General features: G+C 39.2%; 6 protein-coding genes across 6 annotated transcripts; all 6 read right to left on the bottom strand.

Annotated features, from left to right (window-relative positions):
* Nucleotides 1–1,453: 1,453 nt before the first annotated feature.
* LOC122085067 (transcription initiation factor TFIID subunit 14b-like) lies at nucleotides 1,454–7,811 on the bottom strand. Its single transcript, XM_042653506.1, has 6 exons — nucleotides 7,488–7,811; nucleotides 7,291–7,379; nucleotides 6,966–7,187; nucleotides 6,685–6,872; nucleotides 6,475–6,596; nucleotides 1,454–1,793 (listed from the first exon to the last, which is right to left on the bottom strand). The coding sequence occupies exons 1-6, from the start codon at nucleotides 7,602–7,604 to the stop codon at nucleotides 1,707–1,709; spliced, it is 825 nt and encodes a 274-aa protein (XP_042509440.1). The 5' UTR covers nucleotides 7,605–7,811; the 3' UTR covers nucleotides 1,454–1,706.
* Nucleotides 7,812–9,651: 1,840 nt separating this feature from the next.
* LOC122085065 (pentatricopeptide repeat-containing protein At3g12770-like) lies at nucleotides 9,652–11,489 on the bottom strand. Its single transcript, XM_042653505.1, has one exon. It carries the CDS (start codon nucleotides 11,276–11,278, stop codon nucleotides 9,782–9,784), a length of 1,497 nt encoding a protein of 498 aa, XP_042509439.1. The 5' UTR covers nucleotides 11,279–11,489; the 3' UTR covers nucleotides 9,652–9,781.
* A 363-nt stretch (nucleotides 11,490–11,852) lies between these two features.
* Nucleotides 11,853–12,518, bottom strand: LOC122085072 (auxin-responsive protein SAUR21-like). The gene has a single exon (XM_042653510.1). It carries the CDS (start codon nucleotides 12,381–12,383, stop codon nucleotides 12,075–12,077), a length of 309 nt encoding a protein of 102 aa, XP_042509444.1. The 5' UTR covers nucleotides 12,384–12,518; the 3' UTR covers nucleotides 11,853–12,074.
* A 2,323-nt stretch (nucleotides 12,519–14,841) lies between these two features.
* Nucleotides 14,842–15,699, bottom strand: LOC122085068 (auxin-responsive protein SAUR23-like). The gene has a single exon (XM_042653507.1). The coding sequence runs from the start codon at nucleotides 15,560–15,562 to the stop codon at nucleotides 15,098–15,100; it is 465 nt and encodes a 154-aa protein (XP_042509441.1). The 5' UTR covers nucleotides 15,563–15,699; the 3' UTR covers nucleotides 14,842–15,097.
* A 1,486-nt stretch (nucleotides 15,700–17,185) lies between these two features.
* LOC122085071 (auxin-responsive protein SAUR22-like) lies at nucleotides 17,186–17,837 on the bottom strand. Its single transcript, XM_042653509.1, has one exon. It carries the CDS (start codon nucleotides 17,712–17,714, stop codon nucleotides 17,400–17,402), a length of 315 nt encoding a protein of 104 aa, XP_042509443.1. The 5' UTR covers nucleotides 17,715–17,837; the 3' UTR covers nucleotides 17,186–17,399.
* A 2,329-nt stretch (nucleotides 17,838–20,166) lies between these two features.
* LOC122085069 (auxin-responsive protein SAUR21-like) lies at nucleotides 20,167–20,897 on the bottom strand. Its single transcript, XM_042653508.1, has one exon. The coding sequence runs from the start codon at nucleotides 20,697–20,699 to the stop codon at nucleotides 20,385–20,387; it is 315 nt and encodes a 104-aa protein (XP_042509442.1). The 5' UTR covers nucleotides 20,700–20,897; the 3' UTR covers nucleotides 20,167–20,384.
* Nucleotides 20,898–21,291: the final 394 nt, after the last annotated feature.

Below are 21,291 nucleotides of genomic sequence, written 5' to 3'. Positions count from 1 at the left end.
CTTCTTTCCATTCCGCACACACAACCACACCCTTTACTGCGATGGTCCATGCAAAGATAGCAACGGATTTGCAAGGGTCCCCACAGCCAACCAAAGGCTTCAAGGTGTGAATGGATGTTAAATCACATAAAATAAATAAAAGCAATATATCAACAAGAAACAGTACAATCAAGATCAATATCATTGTCCAATTTGATTCATCAACCCCTCATTGATTCGTTATTAAATAACCGCAACAACTGTAACTCAATAATTTGAATTTTGATTTCATCAACCAACCGACATTATACTAAATTACCAGGAAGGCCAAAAGCCCAAATGGGGAAAATAAGCAACGATCTAATTATCAAATTCAATCAAAAAGCTGTGAAGAGTCAAGGATTTAATTTAGAATGAATAATAAGATTCTAACTGAAGTTTTTACCGCAGTATATCTTGCATGCAGTGCCAATAGTTTTTAATTTCTGAGAGCTCCAGTTCACAAGGATGCAGCATAGTATAAAACTTTCAGGTTATGTACACAGTTTCTGCTGTTTTCAAATAGAATGTAACAACTAACAGACTTCGGAAAAGAAAACTCCAAGGATGGGAGATGTGGTACTTGAGGTCATACTGGTAAAAGGAATGAAAGTTGCTGTACTTCAGGTTCGCTATCCCATGAGAAGTTGGAAGTTCTTTATCTATTCCTTAATCCAGGGTCTAAGAACAAAACCCACTTTGTCCAACATGTAAAATAAAGCCCAGATCTGTAAGGTGGTTTTTGAGAAAAATCAGCATTGCCTAGAGGATTCACTTTATATGACTAAAAATCATCCTTAAATTCAATTCTTAAATTAAGCAACTAAATATAAAAGGTCTATAGAATCTATTTGACTAGACTTAAAATAGTTGGATTCAACTAATAAATCTAGAAAACATGATAAAACTGCATATCGAACCAAAATGGAAAAATAGCTGAATTGTAACTCCTTTTCAATGGTGAACACCGACACAATTTACTCTACATTGTAAAACCCTGACCATCCAATCCATCGAACCATGGAAAATGAAGAGAATCATTAATGCAGAGAAATGAGTGCCCGTACTGAAGTGATATCACTACCCAAATCAGTAAATATTCTTTTACCTACACCTTGAGCATGAGTCACTAACACTCAACAAAAACTGAAACTGGATGAATGGGTTCTTTGTCTCCTCCCCAAAGCACACTGCAGTCAATTAGAGCTTAACTTACTCCATAGAACAACTTACTACCACACCTCCATACTCATCTCTAATCGGCACATCAGTTCTTTCACCATCTAAGTAGGCAAAATGTCTAAATCCAGTAGAGATCTTCAAAACTGATCCTTATAACACACTTTTCCATTGCAACTATCAGTTTAGAGGGAGATGATAACATTGGATGCAAAATTAAGGGTTCTGTTTCCAAATATGTAAAGAGTTGAACACAGACGAAAAAAGAGTCCTTAATTAAAAATCAACTAATACATTTATCGATTCCTTTCGCTGTTTGATACAGAATGATACCATTACTCAGCTCTTCTTGCACAATGGAGAAAAAGGAAAAAGGTCAAAAGAAAGAGGGGGTGAGTGTTTACAGACAGCCATGCTTGTACTAATCTTTACATTGCAGACTATTTCCATACCTACAAATGTACCAACTTGAGAGGAAACTCACTGAAGACACAGTGGGCCAAAGTACATCACTGACCAGCCGTGGGCTTGAACTGTTGAGGCTGCCCATCAAGCACATTCAACTGCCTTCTAAGCTTTGCAATGTGAGCTTGCACCTAATATATTGAAAATTAATAAAGACTCTTAACATTGAAACAGAAGGTGGATTTCAAGCTATATATTTAAAGATAAAATGCCTCTCATGCCATGTAACTTGAGTTGTGATAGGGAACAAAGTGACGACATTGAAAAATTATATCTAGGTGCCCACCAAAGTGTGGCCAAGATACCAAACCCAGCCCCAGCCCCAGCCCCAGCCCCAGCCCATCTTATCAGGCTGGAAAAAGCTTATTTGCAATGCCATCTGAAACACAGCAATTAACAAGATGCTTAGGGTATACCAAGGACAGCCACAATCACAGGCAACTTGTATACGCATAAGAAGATGATGATTGACATAGAAGAATAGGAGCACCAATTTAGACAGAAGACCATAAATGGATCAAGTGGTGGTCAAGGCACTTCAACCCCAGAATTCTTGTTTCTCGGCAAAGAGCATTGGGTAGAGCCAAACCTGTCTTCTAAGGAAAACTTTAAAGCAGACCCAGTTAGTCAGTTAGCAAAGTATTTGCACCACTCCTTGGCCATAGAAGGAGCCTGGAGTAAACATAAACTAGAAGAGCTTCTCATAGCAGCCAAACAGCCCATGATCTAAAAATAGTTCAATAGGCAAGATTACACCACCATGCGAACAAAGATCTTAATACTAGTGCAGCTACATTAGGATACTGCAAAAAAGAAAATATATATATATATATATATATATAAAATGAAACCTACACATTTTTTAAGAGAGTGGAACACTATTATTCATGATAAAATTCTTCTTACCACTTAATGCTTTAGTTATTTACATATTTTAAGGAATAATTTTTCTAAGCTTCCATTTTAGTGAGAGGATTCTAGCCAGCTGACTTTGGATGGATTAAACTAGGGGTCAAGCGTATAATGTGAGTGGTGTAGGGGAGTTAGGGAAGAGGCAGGAATGGGTTGGGTTGGCCAGTTAAGGATTTGAAATTGCAAAAATATTTCAGTGATGACTCAAACAGGGAAAAAATTAAACTTTAGTGCATTACAGTCGATTAAGCTTTAATCTTCTATCTCAGTAATGTCTCAATTATTTGAATTCACAGTACTGTGACCAGAAATCTCTGTACTCCTACAAATACCCAACGACCCATAGCTTGTCCCCTTCTGTATCTTCTTCTCAAAAAGTGTAGACAAGGTGAGCATTAGATCCAGTTTCAAAGAGTTTTGGATGTAATGAAGTCCATACATAATTTACATAACGCATTTAGTGAAAATCTGTTCAGCATAAGTTCTGTCAATAGCAGATCCAAACAATTACCACAATACATGCTTCACGAAAACATCTTTTAGGATTGCTCCTATGTGTAGCTATTATGGAACGTAAGCACTGTATACCCTTATGTCTTTTGAGGGGGAGAAAAGAAGAAAGAAAGAGAAAGTTAAGATATGTCCTCAATGGTAGTAGCATGGAACTAAATCTCGGTCGCAATTGACCGAAATCTCTGAGTGGCCTTGGTTTCGGGCCTGACCAAAACTAAACCCATGGTTGAAACCCAAGTTTTGACCTTGGGTTTCAACCCAGGGAGGCCTAGGGGTTCAGTGTCAAACCCTCGAAACAGCATCCGAGTTGTCTCGGTTTCAGGCCTGACCGAAATCAGCCCTGAAACTGAGATTTAGAACTTTGGGCACTAGAATGATTCTAGAATTTTTATCATCATCAATGTAAGAAGTCTTCTTTATTTTTTTAAATGTAATACCAAGACTAGAATATCTAGTAACTTTCATCACCAATAAGAGTGCAAGGTTCCAGCTACAACCTATTAGCTTCTTACAGTTTCTAGAAGCGTTTTTTATTGGCTTTGCTCAGTATCAACCTAATGTAGATAAATCCGCTCCAAGCAGTACCATCGCGAAAAAAGAGAAGCCAAGCATGCGGTTCCTTGAATGAACATGTTTTGGTTCAACTGAACCAGGTTCAATTGGTTCAAGTGAGACCAACCAGGTGAGTGTTTTCTGATTCACCCAAAACCAGTTCTAATTAACCCAGTCCAAGTCTCCGCCAAAGAAAGGTCAACAGTAATTAATGTTGTGTGCAACATTTGAGAAGCATTATCTAGTTAGTTATAACTATTATCTAAAGTCATTGAAGATATTATTTCAATCAATAAGTCAATTCATTGATGGTTGTGTATGTCCTTGAAAATGTGTAAGCCATTAAATCGTCATATAGTATAGGAGAAGTCCCAATGAGATCAACAACCCTCCCAACCACTCTACAAAAGGGCATCTTGTAAGAATTTTAAACAAATTAAAAAGTTAAATGAAATTTCTGGTTTTTATGCCAACAGTTGTGAGATGTAGTGGAGCCTAGTGAGATGCTAATCTCGCCCTTGTTGAGAATCCTTAGTCATATCCTTCTTATCTCCTTCTTCTTCCTTTGCTATAAAAATTGTTCAAGTTCTCACCTCCCTGCAATCCTATCCATTGAGAATTTCGATTCTCTAAGTGATGTGATCATGGTTAGGTCTTGACAACAAAATCAAAATCCTTATTAGATAGGATCATAGGGAAGCAAAGAAAAGTAAACTGACACTGGTTTATGCATTGTCTGTTCCTTATGATCAGCAATTGAACACCTTTCGGAACAAATATGTAAATAACTTAAAAAAAGCATAGGAACATGGAAAACATAAGAGGGATTTGATCCAGGCTTCTCAACAAGGCCTTAGTGAGAATCTCACCAACTCCAAAACAAGGAATCTCACCAAGCAACTCTATTTCTCAGAGTTATGTTGGCTTTTGCCAAGATTTCATTCAAATTTTATTCTCCATTAGCTTACAAGCAATTCCTCATATAATTTGGCTAAGGAGGGTTCTAGACTCTTATGGAGGATTCCTCCTAGACTTTTTGACCAATAATGAACTTTACATTTTCAAGGTCTTTCACAACTAACAAGGAAACTTGACCTATTTGACTGAAATAATACTTCACTACTTTAAATACTAGTCACAACTAACTAGTTAATGCTTTTCTTTTTCAGCATATATTAGTATATTACTCTTGAAAGTTCTTGAACAACTCTTCGGCTGAAATTAGTTGATCTCTTTTTCAAAACACGTGTATTTTCTCTTGTCCCATCTTGACTAAAGTTAACTGAAACTTGGGCTCATAGTTGTCAAGGCGTCGCCTAGGCATCTTTGCCTGGCCTAGAGCCTTGCTGATGTCACCTCAAATTTTTCTCCCCTTGATTGCCTTGGTTCGCCTAGGTGTTATGACAACTATGCTTGGGCTAGAATATATAGGACTAGATGTTTCTGGCCAAAGCCAGCTGAACTTGGTTTAAGCTTGGTTTCTCCCTTCCTGCGATGGTACTGTTTGGAGTAGAATTTATCTGCATCACTAGGATCACATTACAAACCTTTTAAAACATCAAAAGATTGACTCAATATGTTTAACATTTAATTATTACATATAGACAGAGAAGATTTTGATAAAGGGGAGAGCATCCCCAATATACTATTATAATGATCCAACATGCAAAAAAATGATTAATAAACAAGCTGCAAGAAAAGGTAGGACCATAGGAGAGGCCAAAAAATCATAAGATAAAACTAAGATCCATTTTACTAAATACCCTTGCGTTGGTTCTTTTGATAGAGGAACGAATCAAAGAGCCTTTTTTTTTTTTCATTTTTTTTTTGGGAGGGGGGTGGGAGGGAACACCTAGTTTTACTTGCCTTAAGAACCCTATGCTCTAGGTTTATTCAGATTGTAGCAGGTTTATCTAGAGGAACGTTTTTCCTTTTTGCAGATCATAGACTACCCTTATTATTAGAGTAGGCCTTTTCTTGCTAAGTTGCGCCTTACTTGAGTGTCGAGTAGCTCTCATAGTTGTCAAGGAATCCAAGCATTTTTTTTTTTGGGTCTAGGAGACTATCGCCTTTGTGCAAGGCATTGGTTCGAACCAGGTTTGGCACTAATTTATGCCAAACATCATCTGAGTAAATGGCTTTTTAATTATAACTCCATTTACTTAGGATATTATTCATAAATAAGTAAACACCCCCGAAATGAATCTAATAAAACTAATTAAAAATTCAAATTCCAAAAGGAAAAAAAATCAACTCCCCATTCAAGAACAAAAACTGGATTTTCAGTTGTATGGGCACCGCGTCACCTTCAATTTTAAAATGCAAGAGTTTTCCTCAAATTTAAAAATTTCATAAATCTCATTGTGATAGAACATCACTAAAAACCAAAAGTGCAGCAAAAAATAATCTTTTGTTTTAATGTCTAAAAATTTATTTCCATTCAGGGTGATTTTTAAAGAGTATCGCACACATCAAATAAGGTCTGACTGATTCAAATAAATTCTACAACTCTAATGATTTTCAGCTGTAAAATCTACACCTTAGTTCCTTTGTGCTGCTTGAGTTTAGATTGTAGTTGCAATTTCAGAATTTCTATTATTTGTTAGTTCTTCATCATTGGAGAGGGAAGTACTGGAAGAAACTAGGGGTTCTTGTATGATAGACCCATAACATGTAGGATGGTGAAATTGCACTGCATCACACAGCCACACACACGCAAACACAAAGTTGATTGTACAAGCTTCATAGTGGAAATTATCATGAACAATGACTAGAAAAATTCTATCAAATTCAATAATAAGGAAATAAAATAGGACACGTTAAATGAATGCTGACCTGTTGACGAGCTGCTGCAAGTTTCAACAGCTCATCTGCCTCTGAGAAATTCATGAACCACTGACTTAAAGGGTGATCCTTGGTGTCACCTCTTTTCTTTTCATTCATGTTGTCAATTGATCCTGCAGAAAGCGAAGGGCAAAGTTATGCCTGGAAAGAGCATTGTGAATATCAACAAATAAGGAAAAGTGGAACAGCAAGGACCCAAACCAGGGGGAGGTAAGTTAAGACTAGGAGATAGCCTCGGCACAATTACAGCTTGATGATTCTGTACACGGGCAAAGAAACTTTCCGAAGGCTCAGAGAAAACAACTTCATCATAAGTTTCCACGACAACAGGTTTCTTAGTTGACTGGGGACCGGATTCATCCTCGGGATACAGCTTCAGATGGTGATACCTGCACGTTTTAAAGCAATATTTACCAGCATAAATCTGACCATCCTGGACCCAATGGTATGTGAAGCCAATAAGCAAAGGAAAAGAAACTCACAAGTCCAATTGCTTATCACAAACATCGCTGTGGAAATGAAGACTGATGACAATTTCAAATTCACCCCAACCGGATTCCGACAACTCAAATGGAGGAGCCTCCACTACCCGCGTGGGATTATTGAAACTAGGGTGCAGTGTGAAGACTACACGTTTGATCACCACACCCAGATCCTCATTTGATGCCCCTCGAATATAAACAGTCCACTTATGCGAATTATACCTAAATCGAAACAAGTGTAAGAGTAAATTGCTCGAACACGTAGTAGTCAAGACTCGAGAGAAGGAACCCATTAATCACACAACCATCAGTAGTTAGTACTTACTCGCTCGCCTTCTTACCGAGCCAAAATGAGATGGTACCGTACACGATCGGAACGCTGATCTCAACGTCTTTGAGTCGCTTGCTCGAACTCTATGAGTGAGAAATAATAATATTGGTTTTAGATAAATTCGAACTTGAATAAAAAAGTAGTAGGAAAGAGTTCAAGTTGGAAGATGAGAGGAAGGAGAGACAGCCCACCTTCTTCTCGTTGTCTTCAGTAACTCTTCCGGCCTTACCGCGCTGCGATTTTGAGGAAGAGCCGCCCCCGTCCGACTGCTCCCCACCATGTTTTCTTGCAGAAGAGTTGTGAGGCATCTTAATCCAATCAGTTCGACTTCTAAGATACGAATCCTCTCGCGTGCGAATTCGCCAGGAATTAGAAATTAGAACTGTCAAAACTGAAAACCCTAAACCCTCTCCTTTTAGGTTTTCGACGTTTCGTCACAGCTGAAGTTACAGTACTGCGACGTCGGATCCCTATTAAGTGTTACTACTTGCCGGGGACATTGGGAGTTGGACTTGGGAGTCGAACGGGTAACGGACCCGGTCCAGCTTTGAGGGAAACAATGGTTTTAGAAACACTTTGGTGAACCAATATTAACATACGATTGCTTAGGGTTCTATGGCAGTGATTTTAGAGTTTGGATCAAATCCCTGTATGAGAATCATTTGTATATTTGATCTACACTTGAAATCCACTTAATCAAGCACCATATGAGAATGATTCACGTACAAGTAGGGGTGTCAAACCCAAGATCGATCAAAACCGATCGTTTATAGACCGGCTTGGCCTGCCCATTTATTAAACGTGTCGGGCTTGAGCCTGACTCATTTACAAACAGTCGGTCTCGGTTCTACTACTTAGCCCGTCGGGTGCCCGACCAAGACCGACTGAATAACACACGACCGAGACCGGCCTATTGTGCACCGACCTGGGCCGACCCTTTAATGAGTGTAGAATTCCTATTTTACCCCCCAATTTTTGAATGGTTCCTCCACTGTTAAACATATTTGTCAATCCACAATAGTAAAGTTCTTGAATGGTTCCTCCACCATTAAAGTGAAGTAGCTAAATAAAAAATGGTTGGTCTTGAGTCTCGTGACTCTTTATTTTTTATCATTTTTTTGGGCTTGCATGAGCAGAATTAAGTGGGCTGGAATATAAGAGCACATTTTAAAGATGGTTCGTTTAAAAATTGGTTAAATCCTGTTTGACATTAAACATGTCTATAGCCCGGTTAAAGCCATACTAAAGCCAAATTAAGGCTTGATTTTAATAGCCTAATTATAGCCCGAGGCCGACCGACCAAATATAAAGTGTACCATGCCCTCACTAACTAAGCCCGATTAGTTAAATGGACAGGCACGGTGTAGCCTTTGAAAGTCTTCAAACCCGATTAAGCCTGACCGAGACTAGACCGACCTAACCGGTTGACACCCCTACGTACGAGAACCTGATCCAAACTGATTCAATTGTGCATATTGGTTTAATGAAGGGATAAAATATAATTTAAATTTTCTAACATTGAGGATTTTTAAGTTATGACTTTTAGAACTATCCTTTTGTGCGATTAAGAATAATTAAAGGTTATCTTTAAGATCACGTAATCTCTTGTAATTAGGTTTATATTAAAAGTTAAGGGCAAACCCCAATTGTACAATTATCATTTTTTTTGGCAAAAATTGTCATTAACATCAATATAAGAATAGAGAGAGAGGAATAGGGAGATTTTTTTTTTTTTTTGCTAACGACGGCTAGCCTGACTAATTCTGCAGGCCCATACTAACCCAATAATCGCAAAGACCGGATCATACCGGGGTTGAATGAGAACCATTCAACTTTCATTGACAGTAGTGAAGAACATTAAACACCCCCGTATGAATGGCCCAGTGAAAACATCATCTGCCCCTAATACGGTGAGCATTTGATGGCTAGAACGACATCGGCGCACGTGCCAATGTCATCTAGTGGGAGTCAAACTTAGGACGTCTAAGTTTACGGCTCGTACCAAGTCCGTTATTCACCAACTGCGCTACCCCCTTGGGTTTAATAGAATAGGGAGAGACTCTTCATCTTTAAAGAAGAAGAATTTGACGTGAATTATCACCAAGTGATACATTCCTTTGAAAAAACTCGCTATCATTGAGTTCTACATAACCTTCTCGTCATTGTTATTGTTTTTGTTCATCGTGTTCTTAGAGATCTCTTCGCTGATTTTATTTTATTTTATTTTTTTTATTATTATTTTTTTTTTATCCCGCATTGTACACGACTTTGAGCTTCAGTTGCACCATCAAGCGCCTAGGCAACAACTATGAAACAAAGATTGGGACTGCCGCCCTGAATAACGCATGGATCCTCTTAGGTCGGCCCTTCGGAGGCAGCCCACAACTCAAAACATAGAATATAAGAGATCAATCCCCAATTGATAGTCTGGACAAAGCAGCATTTCTTCTCTAAAATGGGTAGGAGCGCAAGACTTGAGCTTTAATCAACCTGAATCACCTGATATCTCTACCCAACTACATCCTATATCCTTCTTCAACCCTTTTTGCTTCATTAATTCCCTCAACTTCCCAATCTCATCCCACATACCAAACCTTGCATACATATTCGACAACAACACATAGATCCCAACATTCTCAGGATCCAACTCAAGTGCCCTTTGAGCAGCCAACTTACCCAGCTCAACATTCCCATATTCATTGCAAGCACTAAGCAGTGCCCCCCACACAGAAACACTACTACCAGTGTAGCTACTGCTAGTAGCACCACAGTTCTCTTTAAAGGGCATCTGGGTAATCAAATTCCATGCCTTGTCCACTTCCCCTGCCCTGCAAAGCAGATCAACTACAGAACCGTAATGCTCTGGGCCAGGATCCAACCCAAACTCATGAGTCATGGACTCAAAATACTCCAAGCCGAGGGTCACTTGACCTGTGTGACCACATGCAGAGATGACTGCCAGGAAAGCCACCCCATCGGGCTTCGTCCCTGCCATCAACATGTCTTGGTAGAGCCTAATAACTTCTTCAAACCTGCCATGTCTACCATATGAACTGAGCATCGATGTCCACAATACAATATCTCTTGTTCTCTCCATCCCTCCACATCCCATTCCTGCCAAGTCGAACACATGTCGAGCCTTGTCAACTATCCCACATTTCCCGTACATTTCAACCAACGAACTCTGCAGAAACACATCACTTTCGATATCAGCCATCGTACGGATCACATTGGCATGCACCTGCCTGCCCAACTCAATTTCCAGTAGCCCCGTGCAGATACGCAGAAGCTCACATAACGTGAACCGATCATAACTTAATCTCAAAGAGGACGACATCATGTGAACTAGTTGAATGCCCTCGCCCCACAATTTAGCCTCCACGTACCCAGACAGGAGCGCATTCGCGCACACGGCGTTCTTCAGCGGTATTTCATCGAACAGTTTCGATGCATCTCCGATCAATGAAGATTTTGAATACAAATCGAGCAAGGCAGTACCCACATAGACACTGGAGGACCAACCTGATTTGGAAACGTGAGCATGCATCTGTCTGCCAGGACCTAACGCTTTGATCAAAGAGGAAGATTTCAAGGAGCTACACAAGGCATAGGTGTCCAAGGGAACGCCAGTGGCGTGCATGAAAGAGAAGGTCCGGAGAGCAAGATAAGAGAAGCCACGGCGAGAAAAAGCAGAGACAATGGCATTGAAGGGTAATGGGCTGGTGAGGTCTAAGGTGCTGAGGAAGTTGTTTAAGTTTTGAAGTTGAAGGTGGTCGCTGTGAAGGCATGTGGAGTATGTTAGGATAAGGCTGGTCTGAAGGGTAAGGGAGGTGAAGATCAACCCAACCCTAAGTGAGTGAGCGTGAATGGCCCTAGTGGTTCTGAGGTTTCGGGTCTGCAGAGAGTTGTGTAAGAGGCATGCGAGTGAATTGAAGACTTGTGAAAAGTCTGGGCGGCGTTGGTTTGCCTGTGGTCCGGACATCAAAGGCAGAAGACAAAAGGCAAAGACAGGGCAGAAAATATCACCGCTCCTTAGTGCTAAGCTCCCTTATAACCGTTGGGATCAAAATGTTGGAGGATGTTTTCTTCAAATTTCAAGATGAAAAATTACCGTTAACTTTTGGTTTTCTCCCATGGAGAAGGATTCACCACGAATATCTGCTGGTTTTTTGGTTCAGATGATTATTATTGAGGTTGTATATGTTTGGTATACATGAGTAAAATTATAATTATATATGATTACTAGAAATTTTAGTCTTTTTACATATACACTGCCTGCCTTTTCCCTATTTGCATTTCCTATAAAATGTATTTCACCTTTCAAGGAAATAGTTACATTTTCTTCCCAACCAAACACCAAAATGACCTTCCTGGAACATATATTTCACGTCTTGGGAAAATACTTGCAATTTCCCCACAACCAAACAGGGCCATCAATGTGAAGCGGGGATATCAAAGGAAACATCTTAGCTTAGTAAGAAACCATATTACAGAATGACTGAATGAGGTTGTAGAATCTAGTAGAGTTCATCTTAGTTAAGAGGCAACAGAAGAAGTAGGGAATTGTTACTTGAATTAAAGAGTTAGCAGTAAGAGACAATTAGTTTACAGAGATTTCTCTCTCTCTCTCTCTCTCTCTCTCTCTCTCTCTCATGGCTGCATTCCTAGTTCCTCCCCCTCCCAAAAAATATAGAAGTATAGATATGTACATGAGATGGGCCTTTCCCTCACCTTTCCTTCATTTACAAAATTGATTTTTCCCTTCCGGTTTCCTACTTTCACATGCACAGACCATTCAAACGAGAAGTGAGATCAACAAAGGTGTCTTCTTTGCATGGAATTGTAAGACCACCCATTGGGTGATCAAACCCAAATTCTTCTTCAGCCTGACTTAGCAAGTCTTGAAATAATGGCTGGTTCAAGTAAGACACTGGAACCACAAATCGCTTCTTCTGTGTCTCCCCCACATAGACTGCTAAGTGACCTTTAGGAACATCAGTAGCTGTGGTAGCTAACTGGTTTGCAAGCAAAAGAGATCGTCGGAGGATTTGCTTTGCATGAATCATCCCAGGCAAACGGATACCCATGGCTTTGTGTGGATGAGGATCTTTAGAAGACCAAGAACAAGAACAAGAGAAAGATCTCAAAGAAACCAAAGAGCAAGGGAAAGCTAGACCAAGTATTTGCTGCTGTTACCACTGGCATGTGTTGTTCTGTATATATAGAGGAAGTGATAAACTTCCAAATCATCTCAAGTGTTTAGTGAATGGTGAAGAGACATTTTGCCTGTGGTCATTGAGGGACACACTTCATGAGGTATCACATGGTTCTGTCTTTCAACCCAATATCAAGAATTGAAGAGAGAGAGGTGTCAAAGTCTATTTCAATGGCAATAAAAGTGCCCTACAACTTGGGGAAAGAAGTGATGACATAAGGGCCCCTTGATATTAATTATAGTTGGAATGAAGAGGTATGGATAGATAGATACCCACAAGTGATTTGAACCACCAGTCTGTAATTTGGTCTGGAGACCTTTTTTGTGAAATCTGAAGGGATCCTTCCTGTCCCTTGATGGTACTGCTAACAGAAATATGGAGATGCATAATGTTCTTTTACCTGCTTGGGGAGGGAATTTGACTAATCATTTATTGATCAGGTTTTGGTGGTAAGAAATTAAAGCATATCAGGTTTCATATATGGTTTTCAGTACTGTCTGAGTCTTTGTTGAAGGATCAAATTCAGGTACAGGTCCTCTTGCCAAAGGGTAACTGGGTAAGAGATGATCATTATCATCGAATCAACAAAACCAGAAACAGATAGTGTTGAAGTCACTTAAGATGTCTCACTATTTTATGCATCTAATTAGGATAATGTTGTGGTCCTAGTAAGGAAGACTCATCAAAGTGCCAAAGTGTACATGCAGCATGTGGGTCCACCATGATGCAAATTAAGCTGGACAGAGATAAGGATCATAGCAAGACATGTGCTAGGGATTGAGTGTCACCTTCTTCAATTTCTATTCTTTAATATTTGTAATTCTTTAGATCAGTATCTCCTTCCACCTATGATTCTTGCCAACTTTGCATTTCCTCACATTGAAAAAGAGACGCTTTATCCTACACTGTTCTTGGTTTTCCACAGCCTCTCAAGGCTTGCTATACACTTACTGAGAATTGACCCTTGAGTGATACTAATGATACAGGTTTAGGATTGGAATAATTCCTCTAGCCCCTCTGAACCAACAACTCACATATCCAATCCACCCCACCCCCAAACAAGGTTTTATATCTATATAATGAAAAACACAAGGTGAGCTCAGGACTCGGACAAATTAAGAGAAAAGGTCATTGAGTGATTTCAGCCCAAATTCCTTCATATCTTCTTAATTAGTTGTGACCGTTGAGAAGGACAGTAGGGCCATTGATCACAGCATGTATGGCCTACAATTATCATTTGAGAACCGAACATTATCACATGGGTTGGCTACTAGTCACTTCTTTCTTTTTGTTCTCTGGGTTTGATGCTCTTGTATACTCATGGTTTGAGAGAGAAAGAGAGAGCCTGCTTAGTAGTTGACAAGGGTCATAGGCTCCAGAGTCCAGACCCACCTAACAAGGTAGAAGACTGGAACATGAGGGGCCAATGCCATAAGATGCAGGCCTAAACATATTGGGCCCGCTCTTGGAGCTTTCTGCAGGTTCTGGAAAGGCAAATCCATGTGATCGCACATGAAGTAATGTACTACTATCATCTAGCTGCATTTACACCTCTTCACATCACTCAATTTCGAAAATTTGTCCATATATGAACTGTTATACTGTTAGTCATATTAGTCCCACATCAATTTTGAATAGAAAAATCCATTTCATCATATATCTACGAACACCTAATCACCTATTCATATTATATTCTTGTTGGGTGGTAATTATCCTAACAATTACTGATGAATTTATCTTCTACAGCACTCTCAAATCTTTCTCTGATTTGGGTCTTCTGATGACTGCTTTATTAAGGCCAATGAGTTCAAATGATCGGTAAACCTGAAATGAAATTTTGGTTTGGAGGAGAATAAAGAGAAGCTTTACCCACGTTCATTTGCAGGAGAGTCTTATCACTCCTAAGAATTCTCAGTTTGAAGAGATTTAATTTGTTAAAGTGATTGATTTTTGAACGACTCTTTACGTTGTGGCCTTTTCGAAGCAGGGAGAATGAAAGATGTACACCGAGTATTTGATAAAATAATTGAATCAGCAGCTGCAACAAGGTATAACATGAGCAATCTTGTGGAAAAATTTTACATAATATTTGATAACCTGAAAAAATGATGGAAAAATTTTTAATGCAAATTTTTCACATGTAACATTTTACGTTGAAACAAACGGAGCCTAAGTAATACTATAAGGAAAGGAATGATCATTCGGAACATTAACGCAGCGATTGTGGACAGATGCTATTCCTCCTGTTAAAGGGTGGTGCATGTAGGAGATCGGTAGCTGTTTACTTTTCAAGGGATGTAAGGATATACATGGTTCGACAAGGTGCCTATGTCCATGAAGAAATGAGAGTGACTTCATTAGCAATTGAGAATAGGATTACAAGCTCTCTTCTTTACACCTCTCTGTTTACAAAAAATTTCCTCTTTCACTCAATTAGTTTAAGTACAAAGATTTCTCTCTCTCTCTCTCTCTCTCTCTCTCTCTCTCTCATGGCTGCATTCCTCACCTCTCAAAAAATAAGTATAGATATATACATGAAATGGGCCCTCCCTCATTTACTAAATTGATTTTTCCCTCCCGGTTTCCTACTTTCTCATGCACAGACCATTCAAACGAGAAGTGAGATCAATGAAGATGTCTTCTTTGCATGGAATTGTAAGACCACCCATTGGGTGATCAAAACCAAATTCTTCTTCAGCCTGACTTAGCAAGTCTTGAAATAATGGCTGGTTCAAGTAGGACACTGGAACCACAAATCGCTTCTTCTGTGTCTCCCCCACATAGACTGCTAAGTGACCTTTAGGAACATCAGTAACTGCGGCAGCTAACTGGTTTCCCTGTGAAAGAGATCGTCGGAGGATTTGCTTAGCATGAATCAACCCAGGCAAACGGATACCCATGACTTTGTGTGGATGAGGATCTTTAGAAGAACAAGAACAAGAGGAAGATTTCAAAGAATCCAAAGAGCAAGAGAAAGACCAAGTATTGGCTGTTACCATTGGTATGTGTTGTTCTGTACATATAGGGAAAGTGATAGACTTCCCAATCATCTCAACTTGATCTCAAGTGTTTAGTGAATGGTGAAGAGATATTTTGCCAGTAGTCGTCGAGGGACACACGACATGAGGTATCACATGTTTCTGTCTTTCTACCCAACATCAAGAATTGAAGAGAGAGAGAGAGAGAGGAATGAAGAGTACAGACACAGTGGCCACTTGATATTAATTGTAGTTGGAATGAAGAGGTACAGATAGTTGCCCACAAGTGATTTGAACCACCAGTTTGCAATTTGGTCTGGAGACCTTTTTGTGATATCTAAAAGGATCATTCCTGTCCCTTGATGGTAATGCTAAGAGAAATACGAAGTTGCATAATGTTCTTTTACCTGCTTGGGGAAAGAATCTGACTAATCATTTATAGGTCAGGTTTCATAGATGGTGTTCAATACTTTCTTGAGTCCAGTCCTTGTTGAAGGCTCAAAATTCAGGTGCATGTCCTCTTGCCAATGGGTAAAAGATAATCATTATCCTTGAACCAACAAACCCAAAAACAGAGAGTGCTGAAGTCACTTAAGATGTATCTCTCTTTTATACTTCTAAGGATAATGTTGTAGTCCCTGCAAGGAAGACCCATCAAAGTGCCAAAGTGTACATACAGCATGTGGGTCCACCATGCATGCAAATTAAGCTGGACAGAGATAAGGATCATAGCAAGACATGTGCTAGGGATTGAGTGTCATCTTCTTCAATCTCTATTCTTTAATATCTGTAATTCTTTAGATTAGATCTCCTTCCACCTAGGATTCTTGCCAACTTTCCTTCTACTCACATTGAAAAAGAGAAGCTTTATCCTACACTGTTCTTGGTTTTTCATTGCCTCTCAAGTCTTGTTAAACAGTTACCGAGAATTTATCATTGAGTAATACTTATGATACAAGTCTAGGATTGGAATAATTCTTCTAGAATAAGCTTCCCTCATGCTCATAAAAAGAAATGCAAAGTTATTAATTTCTTAAAAAATTATGGAAGTTGTAACTACAAATTCTGATTCTTGTTTTTTCAATTTCCTTCTGTATAATAAGCTTCAGGGATTTTCATCCCTGCCTATGTTCTTCTTCGTATCATCTCAAATAAAAGTACTTTCCAGGAAAAGAGAAATTAAGGTAGACTGATAGCATCTGTTGACCAAGGACATGTTCTTCATATATAGGTTTCATGTTTCTTTCTTGCAGAGAGTTACGAGGTACTAGATACTAGGCCCTCTCAACTAACAACTCATATACAATCCACCCCACCCCCAAACAAGGTCTTATATCTTTATAATGAAAAACACAAGGTGAGCTCACATTCTAAGGGAGCCTTCTTCCTGTAATAGCAGGATTATGGAATCTTGTGGAGTCCCTATGTTAGTTATTAACTCCTTGTCTTAGCATTTCCTTTGGGTTCTATTCCCTTTTGGTCTTGATTGTTGCCCATGTTGTAGGGCTTTTGTTGTTGTTGTTGTTTCCTCTTCTTCAGGAGTATATGGGGTCTGTACATTTTTTTTTTTTTTGAATAATTAGTAAGACTTGTCAAAAAATATATATATTTCAACCCAATTGAACTGCATGTCCAGTTGCAACAAGCTTTTAATTATTGGGATGCATGAATATAGATGGTTGGAAAAGGTGCTTATGTTCATGAAGAAATGAGTGTGATTTAATAAGCAATTGAGAATAGGATTACAAGCTCTCTTCCTTGCGCCTCTCTATTTACAAAGAATTTTAATTACAGAGATTTCTCTCATTCTCTCATGGCTGCATTCCTCACCCTCCCCCAAAAAAGTATAGATATATACATGAAATGGGCCTCTCCCTCATTTACTAATTGATTTTTCCCCCCTGGTTTCCTACTTTCTCATGCACAGACCATTCAAACGAGAAGTGAGATCAACAAAGGTGTCTTCTTTGCATGGAATTGTAAGACCACCCATTGGGTGATCAAACCCAAATTCTTCTTCAGCCTGACTTAGCAAGTCTTGAAACAATGGCTGGTTCAAGTAGGACACTGGAACCACATATCGCTTCTTCTGTGTCTCCCCCACGTAGACTGCTAAGTGACCTTTAGGAACATCAGTAACTGCGGTATCTAACCGGTTTCCACCCAAAAGAGATCGTCGGAGGATTTGCTTAGCATGAATCATCCCAGGCAAACGGATACCCATGGCTTTGTATTGATGAGGATCTTTAGAAGAACAAGAACAAGAGAAAGATCTCAAAGAATCCAAAGAGCAAGAGAAAGCTAGACCAAGTATTTGCTGCTGTTACCATTGGTATGTGTTGTTCTGTATATATAGAGGAAGTGATAGACTTCCAAATAATCTCAAGTGTTTAGTGAATGGTGAAGAGACATTTTGCCTGTGGTAGTCGAGGGACACACTTCATGAGGTATCACATGTTTCTGTCTTTCCACCCAACATCAAGAATTGAAGAGAGAGAGAGAGAGAGTGAGAGAGAGAGGTTACAAAGTCTATTTCAATGGCAATAAAAATGCCCTACAGCTTGGGGAAAGTAGTGATGACATAAGGGCCCCTTAATATTAATTATATTTGGAATGAAGAGGTGTACATAGACAGTTACCCACTAGTGATTTGAACCACCAGTTTGCAGTTTGGTCCGGAGACCTTTTTTGTGATATCTAAAGGGATCCCTTCTTGTCCCATGATGGTACTGCTAACAGAAATATGAAGATGCATAATGTTCTTTTACCTGCTAGGGGAGGGAATTTGACTAATCATTTATTGGTCAGGTTTTGGTGGTAAGAAATTAAAGCATGTCAGGTTTCATATATGGTGTTCAGTACTGTCTGAGTCTTTGTTGAAGGTTCAAAATTCAGGTACATGTTCTCTTGCCAATGGGTAAAAGATGATCATTGTCCCTGAAGTCACTTAAGATGTCTCACTCTTTTATGCATCTAAGGATAATTCTGTAGTTCTTGCAAGGAAGACCCATCAAAGTACCAAATTGTACATGCAGCATTTGGGCCCATGCATGCAAAGCTGAACAGAGATAAGGATCATAGCAACACATGTTATCCTACACAGTTCTTATTAGTTTTTCACAGCCTCACAAGTCTCACTGATTCATAAATCATTATTACATGCAATGGTTCAAATATAATCAGGACTTTATATTAACCAAAGTCTTGTAATATAGTTACTGTGATTTGTTCAGTGAGTGATACTTATGATACAAGTTTAGGATTTGAATAATTATTCTAGAACAAGCTTCCCTCATGCTCATAAAATGAAATGCAAAGTTATTAGTTTTGAAAAAATTATGGAAGTTGTTACTGGAAATTCTGATTCTTGTTTTTCCAGTTTCCTTCTGTATATATATCTGCAGGGATTTTCATCCCTGTTTATGTTCTTACTCTCATCATCTCCAATAAAAATACTTTCCAGGAAAGGAGAAATTTAGGTAGACTGATAGTATCTGTTAACCAAGGACATGTTCTTCATATATAGGTTTCATGTTTCTTTCTTGCAGAGTAATCAAGAAGTACTAGATACTAGCCCCTCTGAACCAACAACTCACATATCCAATCCACCCCACCCCCAAGGAAGGGTTATATGTTTATAATGAAAAACACAAGGTGAGCTCAGGACTAAGACAAATTAGGAGAAAAGTTCATTGAGTGATTTCAGCCCAAATTCCTTCATTATCTTCTTAGTTGTACCAGTTGAGGACAGTAGGGCTATTGATCATGGTTTGCATGGCCTACAATTATCATTTGAGAACCAACATTATCACATGGGTTTTTTGTTTGCTCTGTGGGTTTGATGCTCTTGTACTCATGGTCTGCTATAGTGAGAGAGAGAGAGAGAGCCCTCTTAGTAGTTGACAAGGGTCATAGGACCCTCCAGAGTCCAGAGCCACCTAAATAAGCTGGAAGTCTGGATTCTGGAACAGCAAGGGGACCAATGCCATAACATACAGGCCTAGACATGGCCGCTTTTGGAGCTTTCTGCACTTTCTTGAAAGGCAAATCCATGTGGATTGCACATGAAGTAATTTACTACTATCGTCAGGCCTCATTTGAACCTCTTCACATCACTCAATTTCGAAGAATTGTCCATACATGAACTGTTATGACCCTTGTTCATCGTAAGTAATACTATACTGAAAATAATATTTGGAGGGAGCGTAAAGGTAGATTAGTTCATAACATGACAAGAACGAGGCCTGATGATCATTTGGGACATTAAGCAGAGATTGTGGACAAATAAATAGCATTCCGTCGCATTCAAAGGGAAGCCTCCTTCCTGTAATGACAGGATTGTGGAATATTAGGGAGTTACTAGATACCATGTTACCTATTAACTCCTTGTTTTAGCTTTTCCTCTGGGTTCTATGACCATGTTGTAGGGCTTTTGTTGTTGTTACCTACTCTTCAAGTATAGGGTCCTTGTCCTATGTACAGTTTTTCTTTTCTTTTGAATATAATTGATATGATCTACGAAAAGAAAAAATCAATCCAAATGATCTTCCTGTCCAGTTGCAAAAAGCTTTCAATTATTTGGTACACTTCGCGCATTGTGATTCTAAGAGATCGTTAAGTGTTTCCTTTTCAAGGGATGCAAGGATATACATGGTTCGACAAGGTGCCTACGTCCATGGAGAAATGAGAGTGACTTCATTAGAAATTGAGAATAGGATTACAAGCTCTCTTCTTTACTCCTTTCTGTTTACAAAGAATTTCCTCTTTCACTCAATTAGTTTAATTACAAATATTTCTCTCTTACTTTCAAGGCTGCATTCCTCACCCTCTCAAAAAGAAGTATAGATATATACATGAAATGGGCCTCTCCCTCATTTACTAACATCCTGGTTTCCTATTTTCTCATGCACAGACCATTCAAACGAGAAGTGAGATCGACAAAGGTGTCTTCTTTGCATGGAATTGTAAGACCACCCATGGGATGATCAAAACCGAACTCTTCTTCAGCCTGACTTAGTAAGTCTTGAAATAACGGCTGGTTCAAGTAGGAGACTGGAACCACAAATCGCTTCTTCTGTGTCTCCCCCACATAGACTGCTAAGTGACCTTTAGGAACATCAGTAGCTGTGGTAGCCAACTGGTTTGCAACCGAAAGAGATCGTCGGAGGATTTGCTTAGCATGAATCATCCCAGGCAAACGGATACCCATGGCTTTGTATGGATGAGGATCTTTAGAAAAACAAGAACAAGAGAAATTAAAGATCTCAAAGAATCCAAAGAGCTAGGGAAAGCTAGACCAAGTATTTTCTGTTACCATTGGTATATGTTGTTCTGTATATATAGAGGAAGCGATAGACTTCCCAATCATCTCAATTGTTTAGTGAATGGTGAAGAAACATTTTGCCTATGGTTGTTGAGGGACACACTTCAGGAGGTATCACATGGTTCTGTCTTTCAACCCAACATCTAGAATTGGAGAGAGGGGGGGGGGGGAGGTGTGAGTCTATTTCAATGGCAATACAAAATGCCCTACCACTTGGGGAAACTACTGATATAGGGCCAGTTGATATTAATTATAGCTGGAATGAAATTATAGGTAGACAGTTGGCCAATAGTAATTTGAACCACCAGTTTGAAATTAGGTCTGGAGACCCTTTTTTGTGATATCTAAAGGGATCCTTCCTGTCTCTTGGTAATGCTAACAGAAATATAAAGATACCTAATGTTCTTTCATCTGTCTGGGGAGTGAATTTGACTGATCATTTTTTTGGTCAGGTTTTGGTGTTACGAAAGCATATCAA

This window comes from Macadamia integrifolia, chromosome 7 (genome assembly GCF_013358625.1).
Source record: "Macadamia integrifolia cultivar HAES 741 chromosome 7, SCU_Mint_v3, whole genome shotgun sequence".
Classification (NCBI taxonomy): domain Eukaryota; kingdom Viridiplantae; phylum Streptophyta; class Magnoliopsida; order Proteales; family Proteaceae; genus Macadamia; species Macadamia integrifolia.
The sequence above is the reverse complement of the archived record's forward strand: the minus strand, read 5'-3'. Positions and strand labels throughout refer to the sequence as shown.